The 19,664-nt window shown below is 60.2% G+C and overlaps 1 protein-coding gene across 8 annotated transcripts in view; it reads left to right on the forward strand.

Moving 5' to 3' along the window:
• The window catches only part of LGR6 (leucine rich repeat containing G protein-coupled receptor 6), a 90,296-nt gene extending 74,245 nt beyond the window's left edge, over positions 1–16,051 (forward strand). For all 8 annotated transcript variants that reach the window (XM_088799197.1, XM_088799200.1, XM_088799202.1 and 5 more), the window contains 12 exons: positions 824–892; positions 2,463–2,534; positions 2,635–2,706; positions 3,601–3,669; positions 4,613–4,684; positions 5,674–5,739; positions 6,674–6,745; positions 7,129–7,200; positions 8,556–8,681; positions 9,463–9,608; positions 12,316–12,396; positions 14,375–16,051. In XM_088799197.1, coding sequence (XP_088655323.1) covers positions 824–892; positions 2,463–2,534; positions 2,635–2,706; positions 3,601–3,669; positions 4,613–4,684; positions 5,674–5,739; positions 6,674–6,745; positions 7,129–7,200; positions 8,556–8,681; positions 9,463–9,608; positions 12,316–12,396; positions 14,375–15,621 — 2,164 coding nt within the window. In that variant the 3' untranslated portion in view covers positions 15,622–16,051. The remainder of the gene's footprint in view (positions 1–823; positions 893–2,462; positions 2,535–2,634; positions 2,707–3,600; positions 3,670–4,612; positions 4,685–5,673; positions 5,740–6,673; positions 6,746–7,128; positions 7,201–8,555; positions 8,682–9,462; positions 9,609–12,315; positions 12,397–14,374) is intronic.
• The last annotated feature ends 3,613 nt before the right edge of the window (positions 16,052–19,664 follow it).

A 19,664-nucleotide genomic window follows, 5' to 3' on the forward strand; every position in this document is an offset into this window, starting at 1 on the left:
CTCTTTATTCTGTGGTTACCGCAGAGGTCGCGAAGGAGGCCCCTGGCAGGGACCAAAGCTGCAGCCACACACGGTAGTTCTGCTGGGGCGGGTGTCTGTGCACAGATGTCTTCCCACCCAGGTGCAGACTTGTCTGTAGGACAAGTCCCTGGACCTCGGGCAACTGGGGATGAATCGTTCATTTAGAAAAGGTAGTGACAAATTACGCCAGAACGGTTGTGCAGACTTCACTTCCCACCTTCCGCCTGGTAGTGTCCTGCCTCCCACACCCCACCCACCTGCGTTGCTACCACTTGTAAAATCACCGCCATGTTTTCTGATTATACATGTGATACATGTTTGTTATAAAAAGAAAAATTGGAAAATGCTGAAAAGGTTAAGAGAAAATACAGATGAGCTGTCACGCCACCACCAAGGTAAGAGGCACTGTTCATTTTCTTAGAAGGTGACAGCAGAGGCCGCAGATAGCTCAGGTAGTCACCTGAGGAAGCTTCCAGAATCCTGACAGCTGGTGACAAGGGGTCAAAGATGCCCCCTTCTCCCCTCTGCCCTCCCCCACCTCTGGTGTCCCCAAAAGCTAAAGATATTTCCTCAGCCAGCCCCTTGTCCCTGAAGGGTCGACTCAGAGCAGCTCCACTTGTCAGGACGGCCGGGAGTTGGTGGCCTGGGAATATCTGAGACGCCCAAAATGCACGTCCCGGCGTGGACAGCTGGGTCCAGTATTGGAAAGCCACCTGTGCGGCCGACGACCGGCCACACTCGCGTCCCTCAGGCCCCGACCTGCCTGCTGCCGCCTGTGATGCCCTGTCTGCCTGCCTTGCAGAGATCTGAACCACAACGAGCTGCGGGAGTTCCCGGCTGCCATCCGGACCCTGGCACGGCTGCAGGAGCTGTAAGTGTCCCCTGCCCCAGCCCCGGGCCTCCCATCCTCCCAGGCCAGGTCAAGTCTGCGTGGTCACAGTCCTGTTAGCATGGCTTCGAGCTTTTTCAAGGGTGTCAGCAGCGGAAAAAGCCCTGAGCCCTTCCGGCCTGGAAGACACATGGCAAACGCCACGTCCTGTGAGTCCAGGCCTCGCATCGCCCGTATTGGTTGGGGCAAATGAGGGACTGGGGGCTGGCCTACGGGTCACCCCCAGCACTGGTGCTGCCAGGGGGTGAGAAGCTGACTCCGGCTTCACTGAGCTCCCACTGTGCTGAGCACACACGGGAGTAAGACAGGCATGGGCCACCCTCAGGGTCCTTCAGACCCGCTGAGGACACAGTAACACAGTAAAGCAGGGACCAGGCCCAGGCCCTTAGAGGCGGCATGTAACTCTGGTCTTAAATTGTATAGTAACGGCTAAAACAGTCGTGACGCGGAGTAGCTGTGACTAATGCATGCTGACATTGGCATTTGGGAAGACGGGATTTCGGTGGCAGTGATGGGAGGAGGGAGGCATTTCAGACAGAAGAACAGTGCAGGGAAAGACCAGACAGGCAGACCGTGACCACGGGGCGGGGGGCCCGAGGGAGGCGGCCTCGCTGGGGGGACGAGGTTTGTGAGCGGAGCCCTGGCTCTCGAACAGTGTCTTCACTCAGAGCAGCCCTGCACTCATCCGGAAGTTGGAAGGTGTGAAGGCCAGACACACATAGCAGATAAGGACGAGCTGAGGGACGGGCCTGAGGGGTGCGCATCTGTCTGTCTCTGTGTCTCTGCATCTATGGAGACAAAACTGCTTGGGGACAGCACCTAAATCTGCAGAGTGTCACTCAGCATAGTCCCAGACGCCAGGTTCAGGAACATGAACTAGCAACTTAACAAAGGGACGGCTGAGTGAATAGTAGCCTGGGGGCGGCCTGGCTGGAGGGGTGGAGGTGAGTGGGGGTGAGGGTGAGAGCGTGAGGTGGAGGAGGGGTGAGGACAAGAGGCGAGGAAGACCCAGAGAGCCAGCAGTGGCCGTGGACACGAGGACGGCTGCTTCTCAGCCCAGCACTTCCTGTTAAAAGTCCTCCCCAGCTCCCCTGGGCTTGTGCTTCCAGAGCTGCAGATACCGGCTGGGCTGGGCCACGCTCCTCGGCTCCCCAGTGCCAACCCGGCAGCATCCCAGCTCTGCCCCTTAGTTTCAGGGGCCCCTGGGAGCTGTGTCTTTCCCACCACCACCTTCTCCTCCTCCCACACCCCCTCAGCTTCCTCCTCGGGGATTCTCCAGGGCTCCTCCCTCCCCCACAAGTGACTAAGGAGAGGCTGCCCCTCCTGGGAGCTGACTTGCTGTGGGGCTTCCTGAGGGCCCCCGCCTGTCACATGGGCCAGGGGACCGGTGGCTGCTTTCTTGGACAAGAAAAGTCAGAGGCAGGGCTGAAGCTGGAGTCTGCAGGCAGTGTCCCGGTCTCACGTCCTTCCCAGTCAGTGCCGGACAGTTGGTCCCCTGTCCCCTTCTGCGTGTTTCTCCTGGGTGCTCACTGACTCCCGGCTTGTGTTGCAGGGGCTTCCATAACAACAACATCAAGGCCATCCCAGAAAAGGCCTTCATGGGGAACCCTCTGCTGCAAACAGTGTGAGCCCCGCTCCTCTGGGGCGTGTTTGGGGAGGGGCCGGTGGAGGGGTGCCCCGGAAAGGGCTGAGTGGCTGACCTCGGTGCCGGGTCTCTCTTCCAGACACTTTTATGATAACCCCATCCAGTCAGTGGGAAGGTCAGCGTTCCAGTGTCTGCCTAAGCTCCACACACTGTGAGTTGGCACCGAGGCTCTGCCCCGAAGGCATGTGCCTGAACCTGGTGGCTTCAGGGTCTCCCTCCCCACGTGGCCTCTTCCCGGACCCCAGATGGGTGCCGGGGGCCCTGGTCCCTGAGCGCCTGTGGGAAACAGACTGGGCCAGAGTGGCGGTTCTCCAGCGGCCTGGGCGTGGGGGGCCCCCAGCCCTTTGCTGCCCCATGTTTACTGCTTTGTTTCCTGCCTCCCATTTGTTTAATTCCCGGCTGAAATCCCACTTCTTCCCAAAAGCTTTCATGCTGTCCTCGACACAGGGCGCCATCGTGACGTCACCAGCATCTTTAAAGCTCACGCTTCAGCTCCGTGTTTGTTGTTGCAACGCTCTTCCCCCGGCGCTGCAAGCAGGCTGTCTGTACATTTTCTAGACGCATCTGAGCCCAGGCCCCACGCTGCCTGCTTGGGGTCCGACAGCACGTTTTCTGTGCTGCTGATGTGTGCATGTCCTCACAGGACGGGGTGGTGGGGACGGGAAAGCCACCAGTCTGAGGCGGCCAAGAAGAAGCTGTCCAGAGCTCTGGTGAAGCGTCAGCGGATGATAATTTAGGGGAGACCCCATCCCGGGCTGAGAGCAAACCCAGCAGCCCAGGGCCTTCTCAGGAGCACCTGAGCTGTCACCTCTGACACAGAGGCGCCCCCTCACCCGCCCCCGGTTTCTTGCCTGTTTTTTTTTTGCAAACTGGGGCCAGAATGCTGAGGCTGCCAGTTCCATCTGGGCTGGTGGCTGCTCAGCAAAGCCTGCAGCGGGTCTGAGAGCTGGGGTGACTGAGGGGACGTGGGGCACTTCCCTAGAGGGCCAGGGGCTGGATGTGCACGTTATCTGACCCCAGCCTTCAAGCTGTTGGCTGTTTCCAGATCCCTGAATGGAGCCACAGACATCCAGGAGTTTCCCGACCTCAAGGGCACGACCAGCCTGGAGACGCTGTGAGTGGTTCTGTCCCCCCACTTCTCACCGGGGGCTCTCTGTCTGCTTCCTGAGGCTTCCTGGTGCTTTGCTTGCCCCTTATGTGGCCCAGAGGTCCCCTGGCTCTGCCCCAGGGGCCATGGCCACTGCTAGATGTGGCACTGCCACTGGTGGTTGGGGGTGAGGAGACTGGTCTTCCATCTTCACTGTACTTGGATTTTTCATGGGTGACTTCAGAGTTCCCAAGCCCAGGCATGGGCGCCGAGGACACATGCTGGGGGAGGGGCTATGGAAAGCGGTCTCCTGTGCCTTTCAGGAGCTTGGTTTCAGCACAGATGCCCTCATGGCTGCTCTTCTTACCCCCTGTGCAGCGGGTGCAGGGCTGTCAGAGCACAGGAGGCCGCAAGACAGTTTAAGAGAATGAACGGAGCAAGCGAGCACCCCCCTGTCTGGCCCACATCACGTGGCTCATTCGTGATGTGGCCCAATGCTCCCCTGTGCCTCTGTGCCCTCCCCTAGATTCGCTAGCATCTGGAAAGTTTTCCATGAGGGCAGGAACAGTTCCCCAAGGACGACCTTGGCCTTGGGTCTTTCCTGGGACACCCTGTCCCTGAGCCAAGCCCCCCTCCAGCCTACCCCATCTGTCCTTCCCTTCTTTCCCACGCCTCGCCCTCCCCCGGAGAGCCCACTGCAAGCTCGGGTGTCCTGGCTCCACCACAGGCTTTTTCCGAGCCCCTCCCTCCCCGTGGCTGCCCGTCCTCTCTAAGGAGAGCAGGGAAGATTCTAGCCCCTGTGCTATCAGCCCAGTGTTGCTGGAGTCAGTTATGAGACAGGGTGGAGACACAGTGGGGGGTGGCGAGTGGGGCTGGGCACTCAGTGTCCCTGTGTCCCCCTCTGTCTGCTCCCACTCGCTGCCCTGTACCTCCCATCACCTCCTGCCAGCTCTGTGTCTGTTCCCTGCAGGACGTTGACGCGTGCCGGCATCCGGATGCTGCCAGCAGGGATGTGCCAGCAGCTGCCCCGGCTCCGGGTCCTGTGAGTGGCTCACGCGCCCTGTCCAGGCCCGCTGTGCCCATGCACCATGGGCTGCAAAGGCGCCTCCTGCTTCTGTCCCACTAGGTCACCTCTCTCCCTGGAGTGGGACAGCTTGAGCTGCTGCTCAGAGCCGGCCTGGGATGGGGGTGGGGGCTGTCCTCTCCTGTTCAAGGCAAAAGGACAGTGGTCTTGGGAGCCAGGCCTGGGTTTGCCCCTTTCCAGCAGTGTGAATGTGGACTCGGTCTGTAACACCTCAGAGCTCTGATTGCAAACGGGGGTAAATTTGCCAGGGCTGAAAAATACATGTAGAGCACATAGTCGGTGCGCAATAAGGGGTGTGATTACTCTAGTTTACACAAGAAAATTAACCCTCTGGAGCCGTGGAGCTTTTAAGTGTCCCCTCCTGACTCCAGCTGGAATCAGCCTCCCCCAGGACGCAGTCCTCCTTCCCCCCAGAAGGACAGGGACCTGGCTCCCGCTCGTGGAAGGGCTAGACTGCGTGTCTGAGACATGGGCTCCCTCCCCAGCCCTCCCTCCACTGACTGGCAGTGTGTCCTTGGGCCGGTCCTGTCCCCTCCCTGTGCCTCAGTTTCTTCCTCTGTCAGGTGAAGGGGTTGTGTCCAATGCTCTGTAAAGGCACCAGCACTGCTCTTCCTTCCTGCCAACTCTACACATGGTGATGATAGGTGGTGGTCACGGGCTGGCACGACTGGCTTGCTCAGTGCCTCTGCGTGTCCCCTGCACTGCCTTCTGCCTCTCATTTCCCGTTCCCTTCCCCCCAGGACCCTTGGGGTCCCTCTGGCCTTCATATGGATGAGGCAGCCCCACAAGTGGTCAGCCCCCCCCAGGCCCGTGGGAGGCTGCAGACCAGTCTGACTGAGGAGGTGGACCCGTGTGAGGTGTCAGCAGCCACGTCCCCAGGGAAGCAGGGCCCTGCCAGAGCTGCTCCTCTGGCCCCGCCTTACCCTGGCCCTGGCCTGTGTCCCCAGGGAACTGTCTCATAACCACATCGAGCAGCTGCCCGGTCTGCACAGGTGTCAGAAGCTGGAGGAGATGTGAGTCTGGGGTCGGGAGAGGTGAAGGCATGCGGCCGGCTCTGGGCAGGCCTGAGGGGAGGGGCTCCGCATGCTGACCCCCGTTCTCTGAGGGCCGGGAACTCAGCAGAGCCCTGCCTGATATGGGCCCGGGAGCCAGTGCCCCAAAGGGGTCTCAAGGTGGCAGTAGGAAAGCGGTGGTGGTGAGAGCCGGCCGAGGGGCAGGGCCACGGTGGGCCTGGTGCCTGGTGGGCTGGACCAGCAAGGGAAGTGTCAGGGCACTGGACGTGCCTGCGTTTCCAAGCACATGCTCTCATTTTCCACAGCCCACCAACACTCACACAGAAGAGACCTGGGATTCTAATCTGACAGGGAAAGGGGTTGCTCACAACGTCTCTAAGCTCTCCTCACCCAGCCCTGCTTTCTCAGGCTGGCCGTGTCTCCTGACGCTGCTGTGTCTGCCCCTGCTTCTCGGCAGCGTGATGCCTTTTGGGGCCAGGGCATGGGAGTGTCAGGGTCTGTCACGTTTGTCTAGATGCCCAAGGGAGCCCAAGGGAGGAGGGTCTCCAACGCGCTGAGGCCCCGGGGCCGTCGCCTTCAAACAACCAGTCCACTGAGCTCTGCTGCCCCCTGGGACCTGTCACGGCTGTCCAAGGGCTGGGTGGGCTCTGCTGCTGGACCCGGGTCTGGAGGACCCACGGGGCAAGACCAGCTTGGCGGGGAGCCAGGCACAGCGGGAGCGCGGGAAACTGACTCCCTTCTGGGCCACAGGGGTGGGTTTGTGGCTTTGTCTCCTGACCCATTTACCCGAGGCAACCGGGTGCTCTGTGCCCCCTTCAGTTCTGATGACTTCCGCGGGCTGGGAGAAGGGCAGGGCTCTCCTTTCTCCTGCCCAGGCTCTGGGGGGTGTGGAATGGAGACAGGGCCTATCGGTCACCCACCTCTCTTGCCCTAGCGGCCTGCAGCATAACCGCATCTGGGAAGTGGGAGCTGATACCTTCAGCCAGCTGAGCTCCCTGCGGACCCTGTGAGTACTGCAGCCAGGGGGTGGGTGGGGGGCTTGGGAGGCTCAGACCCATCACTCATGTCCCTGCCATGCACACAGCCTTCTGCTCCACCTCCCTGCCCCCAGCACACAGAAGAGCGGTGCCTCCCCGTGCACAGGGCTTCTCACACCACGTCCCTGGTGGGTACCCAGGGGGCTGTGAGGCTCTGAAGCCAGGCTGCCACATCCCTTTTTCTGGGGCCACAGCCAGGTCGGGAGGCAGGCAGCAGGTACCTTCCCCAGAGGGCAGGAGGTACTGCTACTGGGGGCAGCTCACACAGGGAATAAGTGAAGGAAAACCAGGAGGGGAGCAATGAGTCCTCCATTGTCACTGTCCACTCCTGTCACATCCTCTCTGCCCCTAGGGACCTGAGCTGGAACGCCATCCGGTCCATCCACCCAGAGGCCTTCGTGACCCTGCGCTCCCTCATCAAGCTGTGAGTGCCCACTGACCCCGTCCTGAATACTGCAGACCAGTTGGGGCTATGGGCTGGCGGTGGGCAGGAGGGCCCACCCTGGAGTGGGGACCTACAGAGATATCTGACCACACATCCAGGGACATGGCTCGAGCTTCATCAATCATCCTGACAGTCTGTTTGACAGACTGTGGGGCCTGATAAACACAGAGCCGGCCTCCCACAAGCTCTGGGACATCATCTGCTGATGTTCTGCGTTGCTGACGCTCTTGCACCCCCGGCAGAGGTGGGAGCCATGGCCCCGCCGAGCATTCTCCAGAGAGCTGCCAGTCTGCAGGCAGCAGGCACTACAGGCCCCTAAATTACACGGGACGTAAGCCGGAAGCATCTCATGCTGGCTGCATGGCCGTGATATCAGAGCTGCAAGGGGCCCTGACGGACTGCCACACTGTGGCCCAGGTTAATCACTGCCCCAGGGGAGCTGCCTGCCTGCTGCCTGTGTCCTAAAGGCGTGTCCCCTAGATGGGTCCTTTTCTGATTAACATGAAGACCCCATGGCCTAGCCCCCGCCTGGTCTCAGAGATCCCCCAGGGCCGCCCCTCACTTCACAGGGTGGCCCCCAAGGGCCAGGAAGCTCCTGCAGGGTCCCACATTCCTCTCCAGTCTGCTGCTCTCCGGGCTCCGGGCCGCAGCCTGTGAAACTCTCCCTCCGTCTTCCTTCTTCTGTTTGCTTTGCTCCTGCCAGATAGGTGGAGTGGGTATTTTTATCCGTTTGAAAGATGAGGACACAAACTCAGGCAGATTTGTGACCCCGTGACTCACGGGTGGTGACAGTGCCAGCTTTCCTGCCTTCCAGGTTGTTTCCACAGCACAGCCTGTGGTCACAGTGTTTGGTTTGGAGCCCTCGCTCCTCTGGATCTTGGGGAGGGGAGAGGCCACGCATGGCCTCACGTCTGGCTCGGAAACAATGGATGACCGTGTTGCTGACTGCGGCTGGCCAGCCGGCTCTGTCCAACCCCAGCTCTGGGCTCCCGTAGCCTCAGAGAGGCAGGGGATGGGGCGACGACAGGCAGGTGCCCGAGGGGGCAGGCAGGGCCTCCGGGGTGGGACTCGGCCCTGGCACAGGCGCTGTGGCTGAGCGGCTCACCTCGTGGTGTAGCACCACCTACGACGGCCCCAGGTGGACGGTCGGTACTGCTGTTTGCCGAGCGAGTGAGTCATGGGCGCTGCCTCCAGTGACCGGCTGCCTCCAGCACTTATTTCTCGCTGCGGGAGCTTTGTCCTCCACTCGTGTCCACCTGCTCCGTCCCAGGCACCCTGGCCGCACCCTCCGTGCAGCCCAGACCCCCAGTAACCCTGACCGTGTCCTGTCCTAGGGACCTGACAGACAACCAGCTGACCACACTGCCCCTGGCCGGGCTCGGGGGCCTCATGCATCTCAAGCTCAGAGGAAACCCGGCTCTGTCTCAGGCCTTCTCCAAGGACAGTTTCCCCAAACTGAGGTGAGGGCCTGGCCTTCTCCCAGGGCAGCTGGGAGGAATGGAGGGACCAGAGACAGCCACAGGAAAAGCCTGGTGGCTGGCAGCGTAGTGTTTGGCCACGACTGAGTGGGAAGGGCTTGTTTGTCCCCTTCTCAGTCCCAAGTACCAGCCCCAGGGGACACTGAGACCTCCTGTGAGGGCAGAAGTAGGATGTGGGAAGGCCCCTTGGCCTCTCCTCCTTGCCCCGTTCTGTGCACCCAAATGGCCCATCCTCCCTTGGGTAGCATCTGGGCCCCTGGGATCAGAGGAGTGGCAGACAGGCTGCCCGACCAGCCCCTGGTGCTAATGATAGCCCGGCCTCCTGTGTGGCTTGAGTCTTAGCCGCTACAAACTAATGACACGCTTGGACGCATCCTCCCTCCCCTTCGGAGGGCAGTGGACCCAGCTGTGATGTGTCCCGGGCTGGGGGGCAGGACGCAGGTCTTCCTGAGGGCAAGGGTACAGGTCGCTAGGAGGGTCCCTGTCTCCTAAACAGAGAGGCCGAGGTGCTGGCTGGGAGGGGCCGGAGCACCTGAGAGCAGCTCCCCAATCGGAGCCGGCTCAGGGCAGAAAGTTTAGCTCCCGGCTCCGTTCTCAAGATGATCAAGGAGACTGGAATGTTCTCGGAGCCGCACACAGAGCCAGGAGGCCACCTGCACAGGGTCGGGGCACTTTGGGGTCGCAGGGCAGGCGCTGGGTGCCGGTGCCTGCCTGGGCTGACACCCGAAACATTCCTGAGGCAGCTGTCACTCCCCCGCCCCAGGACCCTGGAGGTGCCGTATGCCTACCAGTGCTGTGCCTACGGCGTCTGCGCCAGCTTCTTCAAGGGCTCTGGGCAGTGGCAGGCAGAGGACGAGGAGGCCCCGAAGAGGCCCCTGGGCCTTCTGGCCGGAAGAGCCGAGAACCACTGTGAGTGATGGGGGCCCTGGGTGGGGGGGTGGGAGGAGGCCTGGGGGACCCTGAGCGAGACCCCCAGGGAGGACCACTGGTGACCTGGAGGACATGGACCGTGAACCTCGTCTCTCCGAGGCCATCCTGAGGTGCTTGGGAGAAAGTAAAGACGGTGACAGTGACAGAATAATATCTCGGATTGGCCGAGCCCCTCACAGTTCACGAGGCGGTCCAAGGCCGCCTCTCACAGGACCCTGCGGCCCTGGGGATCCCGCGTCCTCCCACGTGGCTTCAACTTCAAACATTTTCTAGTCAAGCTGGCCAAGTGGGATCGAACAGAGTCAACTGAGTCCAACCTGCTGCCAAAGACAAGCCCCCGCTGTGTCCTAGAGCCAAGGGTCAGCAGCGCAGGGAGTGTCACCGCCTTCCAGTCTCGGGGTGACACTTCAGAGGCCACCAGGGCAAGCGGTGCCATCACAGCACAAGCCGTCGGGCCACACTGTGTTTCTGGAAGAGTTGGGGTAAACGGCAAAAAGGCAGCCGGGGTCCTGAGGGACCGTCCTGAGCCTCAGTTTCCTTATATTCCATGTCTGCCAGGAGGCTTAAAGACTGTCCTGAGAGCGGGGTCTCGGGAAGGGGTGACGTCCAGGACACAGTGTTGGGCAGCCTCGAGGACGTGCCCTGCAGCCGGGCTGACTCTGGGCCATACATGGCTGTCCCCGGGACGTCCCGGACGTCTGCCATACACTCCCTCTGGGGCTGGAGGCAGGGATGGAAACTTTGCTTCCTCAAGGTGAAACTTTCCACCAGGCTTAGGTCTGGACAAGCGTGGGCTGCCTGCCGCCCGAACAGGAGCTGGGGCAGGGCCCCCATTTCCTGTGGGAGCTAATGAGCCTGGAGAAGGAGAGCCAGGAGCTGCGGCTGCGGCTGCAGCCAGATCCGACTTCCTCCCGTGTGAAGGGTGCTCACACCTTGGCTGTGACTCCCCAGCCTCAGACGGAGCCGGCTTTCAGCCCTGCATTTCATTCACGCATTTTGATTTCACAGTATGGCTGAGCTCCATCCTGGAGAGCAGGGGCGGCAGGAAGGGAAAGTGGAGAGAAGGGAGGAAATGCCAGGGCGCACGGCGGCCTCCACCCACCCGACTCGGGGCCAGGGGCAGCTCCTGGCCATCCTGCCTCCAGGGCACACTCCTGCTGAGGCGTTGAGCCTTTAAGTGGGGAGGGAGAGTCTGTGCTGGAAACAACCCACATGAGCCAAGCACACAAAAAGTGGGACAGATGGTCACCTAGAAAGGACCTGGAGGACGGGGAAGAGCCACAAGGTGCTGGCTGTGAAACCTGACGTTGTGCGGGAGTTTCATCTTTATAAGTTATAAAATGTTTAGATTACCATTTCAAAATTCTTACAGAATTGGTGGGCCCAGAGATGTCCTACCACCCCTGCTGGAGCTAGAGTTCCTAGGCTCTTGTTTAAGGAACATTGTAACAGCGACTAAGGAAACATTCCATTTGTTTCAAACATGTTGCAGAATTTCTTGAACAATGTATTTACCTTTCTAATCCTATTTTCTCCGACTGACAGAACCACAGAGCCAGACTTAGAATCCGAAGGATGGTTCAAGATGATCTTGAACTAGGGGCAGATGTGCCCTTTGTCACATTAGGGACTGTCTGCTTCACTGTCTCCAGTGACAGCTCATGCCCACCTCATGCATCTGGAAAGCTCCCCAATCCTCGCCCCACCCCCCAAAATCCATGCTGCCCTGGGAAAGCATTGTGGTTAAACATTGGGCTGATGGGCAGACGAGGCTGGGTGTGCATTCTGCCCTGTCGCTCACTGGCGCTGGGACCTGGCCAAGTTGCTCCCTTTCCGTGAGCCTTTTTCCTCATTTGCTCACAATGTCATGCTGTGAAAGGTGGCTAAGCCCTGACGACAGGAGTCATAGCTCTTCCTGTGTCACGACAACCCTTGTTTGTGCCCACAGGGCTATCGTGTGCACCCCTGACAAGGCACCGGCCAGCACACGACAGACATTGGGTCCCAAGTCTTGGTCGGACGACTGTCCTTGTGGAAGTCTGTGCCAGTAAAAACTGGAATGTCTCCCTTTGGATCCTAATTTGCCACCTTTCACGATCCATCACTTTTCCTAGCCCCACCCTCTGGGCCGACATAGCACATGGGCAAGTGTCTGACAGGCCCTCAGTGTTTTGGGGACAGCCAGTGCGTCCCCATTCACTCTCAGCCCCCTGACTAAACACACCACAGCTGCTGGATTGGCTGGCTCACTCACTCACTGTCCCTGGGTCACCTCCTCGGAACGCGCTCCAGTTCACTGCCCCGTCTTCAGATGTCCTTAACGCATAGTGTCCCCACCTGGATGGGGAGTGACCGTGGTGGACTGGCTGGTGATTAATAGCTCCTGTCATCCAGGCCGCCTCCGCCCAGGCAGCACGCGTGGACCCAGGCTGCGTGGAGAGGACACAGCCGAGTTACAGGAAGAACACGTCTCGGAAGACACGTTTGCTGTAAAGAGCCGCAGTGCAGATGACCCACATGTGGGTCACAGGGAGTCACCCAGCATTCACACCAAGGGCAGGAGCCATGTGCAGGGCCGCTAGGGGTCCTGTGCTGAGCCCAGTGACTCAGGGTGACTTCAGAGAAACTGGAGCATGACTGACACCCAGCTCGGGGCCCTGAGCCACTTTCTGCTCTCCCCTTTCAGATGACCTGGACCTGGACGAGCTCCAGCTGGAGATGGAGGACACAAAGCCACACCCCAGTGTCCAGTGCAGCCCTACTCCAGGTGAGGAGGCATCTTGAGGGGTGGGGGTGGGGACGCAGGTTCAGCCTGGCATGTTTGTAGCCATGCTTCCGGCACTTTCTTTGTCCCAGACCCACCTCCTTGGGGGTCAGCCTCCTCGCATGGTCCCTGGGGAAGGAGCTGGAGTTCTCTCCCACGGTGGCTGCTTAGAGGAGGGGGGTCAAAGCAGCTTTTACGAGTCAGCCAGTTAGAGGTTATACATCCAGGAGGAACTGTCTGGAGAGAAGCGGGGAAGAGTGTGCTGAGCCCACTGCTCATCTGGCGTGAGGGGGCTTCTGAGCGCCCCGCGGTCTCAGCCCCATAGACTCCTGGCAGTGGAGCCCTGAAACGCATCTTTCCGCCCCTCTCTTCCACCCAGGAATACTGCAGTGTCTCTTTCAGAAACTCCAGGAGGGGAAATCCCCTGTGCCCCTGGGTACTCCTTAGGCAGTGTCTAAGCCTCACCGCCAAGGAACGCCTTGGACTGTAAGAAAGGAAGGAAATCCTCCTCCTCTTTCCTCCTCCGTGGTGCTAGCCAACGTGAGGTGTCAAAAGGGACGAACTCACTTTTCTCGGGTGTGAAAGGCTAAGAGGCCAGGATGGGCGCTGTGCAGAGTGAGCGGGAAGCAGTGGGCAGTGGGCTTCACCATGTGACCCCACCTCCGTTTCCCACTTTCCCGGCTCTCTCTGGCTCGGGCCCTTGGCCTTCACCCCTGGCCCCCCCGTCTGCGCATCACCGCCCCACACCTGCCCCCGCGCTTGGTGGCTGCAGCGCGCCCTCTAGCGGCCGCCCTGGGCAAGCGCGCCAACGCAGGAGGCCCCGGGCGCTGTTTTTTCTGACTTGGAAACAAACCCACGCGCTTCACGCAGCGCAGAAATTTCAGCTCTGAAAACCAACAATCAGCCAAAACGAGGTAAATGAGGAGGACGTTCAAAAAGACAAAGTCCAACTTGAACTTGCCTTTAAAACGGTCCATGCAATGGCCAAATTAGGGTACCTGCGTATGGTGGAGTGTTTATTAACAGCCACTGGAAACAGGTTTTGGAGGAATATAAGGATTTCGGAAAGAGTGCCTGACAGCATTTTAACTTTAAAAGAGAATGACAAGTCAAACCCCAGTTTAGTTTATATATATATATGGAAGGGAACACACCAAAATGATGAGTTGTCTGTGAAAAGTGAGATCATACATAGTTTTAATTCTTCCATGTTACAGTTTCCACAATTTTCTATGATTACCACCTGTTACTTGGTGATCAGAAAAAATATGTATTTAAAGCATAGCTACCCAGGAAAGCCTCTCCAATTCCCAAGCTGCATTGCAGAACAGGAGTCTGACACTGAAAGAAATAAATAACAGTCCCAAGTTACAAGGTGGTTTGAGGACAGAACCCGGGCGACAGAAGGAAACACCAGGATCTCAGCATCTCATGCAGGGCCAGACGGAAAAACCCCAGAAGTCATTGGATTTGGATTTATTTACTGATTTGCCTCCCAGATACTGACTGTCACTGAATGGTAAACGTGGCCTGTGTCCCTGTCACAGAGCCAGGGAGAGCCAGCCTGTCCAATATACCTGGTCAGGGCCCATCCACGGGGGCCTCAGTGGACCCCGGCAGCCCCTCCACTTCCGGGTCTCGACTCTGGCTGCAGCTGGTGCTGACGCCTTGGTACTGGCCTGTCCCTCCTTCCTTCCAAATGCTGCCCCTTTGCCAAGACTGCTTTGCCTCACGTTTCCTCACTACTCGGCTGGCATTGCGCGGGCGTGAACGGGGGTGCTCATGTGTTTCTGTTTTCTGAGGGTGTCAGGTTAGCGTTCCCTCTGTTGGCAGCTCTGGCCGAGAAGAGTTTTGTGCAACCCCGTGGTCCTTCCCCTGACCCCACTGGTCAGCCTCCCTCGGACGCCGTCTCTGAGGGCACAGGCTCCCTGGCCTTGTCCCTGGGACCGTGTCCAGCATGATGTCTGTCCTCTCCCCCCAGGCCCTTTCAAGCCCTGCCAGCACCTGTTTGAGAGCTGGGCCATCCGCCTGGCCGTGTGGGCCATCGTGCTGCTGTCCACGCTGTGTAACGGGCTGGTGCTTCTCAGCGTGTTTGCCGCCGGGCCTGGCCCCCTGCCCCCCGTCAAGTTTGTGGTGGGTGCCATCGCAGGCGCCAACACTGTGACCGGCATCTCCTGTGGCCTCCTAGCATCCGTGGACGCCTTGACCTTCGGCCAGTTTGCTGACTACGGGGCCCGCTGGGAGACGGGGCTGGGGTGCCGGGCCACGGGCTTCCTGGCTGTGCTGGGCTCCGAGGCCTCGGTGCTGCTGCTGGCTCTGGCCGCCGTGCAGTGCAGTGTCTCGGCGTCCTGTGTCCAGGCCTACGGCAAGGCCCCCTCCCTGGGCAGCGTGCGAGCAGGGGCCCTGGGCTGCCTGGCGCTGGCCGGGCTGGCCGCGGCCCTGCCCCTGGCCTCGGTGGGGGAATACGGGGCCTCCCCACTCTGCCTGCCCTACACCCCGCCCGAGGGCCAGCCGGCGGCCCTGGCCTTCGCCGTGGGCCTGGTGATGATGAACTCGTCCTGCTTCCTGGTCGTGGCCGGCGCTTACATCAAACTGTTCTGCGGCCTGCCGCGGGGCGAGCTGGGGGCTGGCTGGGACCGGGCCCTGGTGCGGCACGTGGCCGGGCTCGTGCTTGCCGACGGGCTCCTCTACTGCCCCGTGGCCTTCCTCAGCTTCGCCTCGGTGCTCGGCCTCTTCCCCGTCACCCCCGAGGCCGTCAAGTCCGTGCTCCTGGTGGTGCTGCCCCTGCCGGCCGGCCTCAACCCCCTGCTCTACCTGTTCTTCAGCCCCCACTCCCGGGAGGACCTGCGGCGGCTGTGCGTGGGGGCCCCGGGGCCCCTGGCCCGCGCGGCTGCCAGCGAGCTGGAGAAGAGCTCCTGCGACTCCACACAGGCCCTGGTGGCCTTATCCGATGTGGATCTCATTCTGGAAGCTTCTGAAACTGGGCAGCCCCCTGGACTGGACACCTATGGCTTTCCTGCAGTGACCCTCATCTGTCAGCAGCCAGGGGCCCCCAGGCTGGAGGGCGGCCACTCTGTGGAGCCAGAGGGGACCCACTTTGGGAACCCACAACCTTTCACGGATGGAGAACTACTGCCGAGGGCGGAGGGAGCCGCTACAGCCCATGGGGGCCTGTCCACCAGTAGGAACGTCCAGCCCCGGGGCTCAGCCCTCGCCTCACACTTATAAACGTCCCTCCCCGTTCTTTGCTTCTCTCTCCCCTCCATGAATGATGGCTGCTTGTCAAACGAATTTAACCCAAACTCAGCAGCTGGCCCGTAACAGGGTGGCCCAGGCCCGTCTGCGCTGGTCTCCGCTCTCCGTGGCCATCACCAGGGTGCTTCCAGCCTGGTTTCCTCTGGGCCTCTTCCCGGTCATGTCTGAAGCTGTGGGCCAGAGGTCTGCAAATCTGCCTGAGATGGTGACGGGCAGTGGGGACTGAGCATGTGCAGGTGCAGGGAATGACGGGCAGCAGCACCGACAAGAGGACCGGCCGCCACGGGCATTTGGGCATCTGCCCCCTGACTCCTGGTGGCACGACATGTGTTGGTGTCCATTAGCCCTGAGATGTGCTGTGCCAAAAGGCTGCATATTAAAACGAGTTTGGGACGATATGACACACCACGGCCATTTCTTACAGAATCAAGTGCATTGTCGTGTAGGGAAGGCTCTGAGTGTTCCTGCAGCAGTAAAATTGTTGGCCTGTGTTTAACCCACTTCCCCAAATTATTTAACGACAGGTTTTGTTTGCCTGTTTGGTTTCCGTGGAATATCTCAGAACGTGTCCCAGAGTTCCCGCTCCCACACCGGCCTCATCTCTGTACTGCCTGGAACTGCCCAGTGACCCCACAATGTGGCACCCGTCCTTGAAGGCCCTGAGCCCAGCTTGAGCTGGGTAAAGTGGGTGAGTCATCAACCAGAAGAGACGGCACACTCTGCTGCCCTTCCCTGGGAAGGTGGGGACGAGCCTGTCCTGGTGGGACCAGCCTCGGCCCCTGGTGCCAGGGCAGGGAGCAAGGGGTCCCACATATGCCCCCTCTGCCCCCCAAGCCCAGGCGCTGGAGACACTTCTGCCCTCGGTAAGAGAGGGGCTCCCAGCTCCTGGCAGATGTGCACAGGCGAGCCTGTGGCTGGCTGTCTGGCTTCCCTCTGGCCCTGACTTGCGTTCCTGTTTCTCCCTCACATGCCACATCTCGCCAAAGCCTAAATGTTGGAACCGCCGCTGCTGTTGTGAGGTGGGATGCTGGACTCAGACAGGTCTCGTTTGGGCCCAGAGTAGCAGCTTGTGGCCTTGACGTAACCACTCTGCTTCGTCATCAGTGAAACAGGGGTGATGGCAGTGCCTAAACTCTGCAGGTTCTGGAAACCCCCGGAAGGGAGTTGTCATGTAAAGAGCCTCGCTTGGTGCCTGGCGCATGAGTACTTGGGAAATGTTAGCTGTTCTTGTTATTACTCACCAGCTCCACACAGGCGGCCGTCTGGGGGCCAGCTCAGCTTGAGGAGGAAACGGAAGGGTCCTGGGAGCTACTCCTGAGAGGAAGGCAGGCCCCTGGGCGGGGAGCCTGGCAGCAAGGCTGTGGTTCATGGGGACGTTGCTGAGCTATGAAGGGACGGCAGGCCGTGAGGGAGGACCCCCCCCCCGTCACCTTCTGAGGTCAGTGGGGGAAAGCAGAATGCTCCCCAGAAAGGACCCCTGCACCACCTGACCCTGTCCAGGAGGTTCCTCAAACATAACTCCCAGGTCTGGACAGAACCAGAGGAAGTCGCCTCTGCTGGGAGGTTTGGGGAAAGATGCCTCCGCAGGCCATCTTGGAAGCACCAACTTGCAACGTCCTGGTTGAAGGATGAAGCAATGGAAGGAAGGGGTCGTGGTCTAGTAGGGTGGGTCACCTGTCAGCCCTGATAGAAACTGAGAGTGGGAGGGTGGGCTGGGCGCTCTCAGGGGCCCTTGGCAGGAGCCAGGGGCGACTTGCCAAGGAGCAAGGAGAACGTGGGGTGGGTTGTTTCTGGGCAGACTGCGTCTGGGCTCATCCCCCAGCCGGCCCTGGCCTCACAGGCAGCCCTGGGCAGGACTCCGAGTGGCCCTGCCGGCACCAGCCGGGGGACAGGTTCTGAAGCCACAGCCCCACCCGCTCCCAGTGCTGCGTCCCTCAGGCTGCCCCAACCTAAACAAGACAACCTGGGAAGGGGCCGCCTGCTGAGGGAAAAATACACACTTGGCTGGAAAGGGAGCTTTATTTGTATGTGTTGAATTCCCACCGCAGCCGAGGGATAAATAGCTGGCCCAGCCTCGCTCAGAGACTGCCCACGAGGTGGGTGGCAAAATCTGTTCTGATTTAGATCGCTTTGGGGGAGCAGTGGGGAGGGGCAGGGCTGCAGGAGAGGGGAGCGTGGAATCTGCAGAGTTTATGTGACCAGTCACGTATGTCATCTCTCTCTAATTAGGGGTTTGGAGCTGAGGCGGGGCTCAGCTCGCCTGTCCTGGAACGGAGCCGAGTGGCGAGCGGGCACGGGGCAGGGCAGGCCCCACCCCTGTCCCCTGCTACAACTCAGGGACACCAGCCCTATGCTGGGTTTCGGGTGCGTCACTCAGCAGTGCTCACACAGCCGTCTGTTAGCTGTGTCATCACCCGCGTGTTATGGGATGAGCCTGGGGTGGCACACAGTCGGCGACCCTGAGTCCATGCTGTCAGCCCTGCCACCATTCCTCAGGCTGGGAGTAGGGACCCGGGCTCTTCTCAGCCCTCCTCTCACTTGCGTTCTCTAGCAGGAGTCCTCGCACTTGTTGAGTCAGGTGGACAGATGGCTCCGAGTAACTTGCACTTAGAGTCCCTGCAGTTGGACGCTTTTTCAGATGGCTGCCGTGCTGAGTGACGTCCATCCTGCCTGTGGGCCAGGGTGCCTGGGGCTCCGCTCGCCTCAGAAGGCACGGGACCCTCCGGGCCAGCTGATTTGAGCTGAGACTGTCGGTCAGTATAGGAGGCAGGGGGACGGCATATGTGCAAGTGCTGAGGCAGCAACAGCTGCGTGTGTTCAGGAGCCCGCGTCGGTCCGTGTGCCTGTGGTGTGGCGTTGGGTGGCAGGGGCAGGGGCAGAGGCAGGGGCTGGCCCAGGTCCTGAGGGCCAGGGCAGGAGACCGGACTTGTTTTTCTAATTGTAAAAGGAAGCGGCTTGGAGGATTTTAAGGAGGGAAGTCAAATCTGGCTTTTGTATCATCAAAAGATGATTCTTGCTGCTGTGAGATGCGTGGACGGTAGAGGGTCAAGGCTGGGGGCAAGGAGACAAGACAATGGGTGCGACTAATGCAAGTGCCAGATGATGGCGGCTGGAACGCGAGGTGGAGGCGGGGACGGGCGGCTGGGGATGGACTGGCTGTGCAGGGCTTTGTCCTGCAGGAGGCGCTGTGTCCGTCCCGCGGTGCCGGAGCCCATCTCCCTTCACATCCGGGCTTCACCCCAGGCAGCACATGGCATTTCCTGGCCAGCGACCGGTTTCAGGATGGTCCAGTCGCAGGGACTTTCGTTTATGACCGGCTGGACGTAAGTAAGGAGGCGCATAGCTGGCTGGCGCTGCTGGCCACTGCGGGAGGGGGCAAGTGTCAGGGGCCAGCAGCCTGGGCGAAAGGTGTCACTCTGGATGGCAGAGTCTGCGGCCACCAGCACAGATGCTCGCCCTGCCCCTTGCGACCACCCCCGTCTGACTTGGGGTATCATTCACAACTGGCCCCAGCTGGCCACTAATGGGGTCTGGGAACCCCAAATTGGGCTTCACTGTGCATGGGTACAGGAGACAAGCCCGGGCTTCAAAGAGAGCAGTGACTGACTGGAGAACTGGGTTCAAGAATGCGGGAGAAGCTGGGAATGTGCTCCGTCTGTCACTAATGGGCTGTACAAAATTCACGTTCTTGTCTTCTGGGCCTGAGCCCCAGACACACGTTCCGTGGCTGCTGCGGACTGAGGGCCAAGGGAACTCACTCATGGCAAGTGGACTATTGTGACGCGTGCTCCGTGCACGGTTCCCCTGTGGGGTCACAGCACCACTGGACACTGACAGGACTTCAGTCCTAACAGCTGCCCTCTGGGAACTCTCACTCAGCATGGCACCCTCTTTCCACTTCAACTAGTTTCTGTCACCTAACAGGGTAACAGAGGCAAGTCCAAGTGTCTGATAAAATCACGAGGATTCAAGTTTGGCACCTAGTTGTTCAGAGTAGGACTTGCCAGGAAATGAAG

This window comes from Rhinolophus sinicus, chromosome 6 (genome assembly GCF_057876585.1).
Source record: "Rhinolophus sinicus isolate RSI-liver-muscle chromosome 6, RSI-T2T, whole genome shotgun sequence".
Classification (NCBI taxonomy): Eukaryota; Metazoa; Chordata; class Mammalia; order Chiroptera; family Rhinolophidae; genus Rhinolophus; species Rhinolophus sinicus.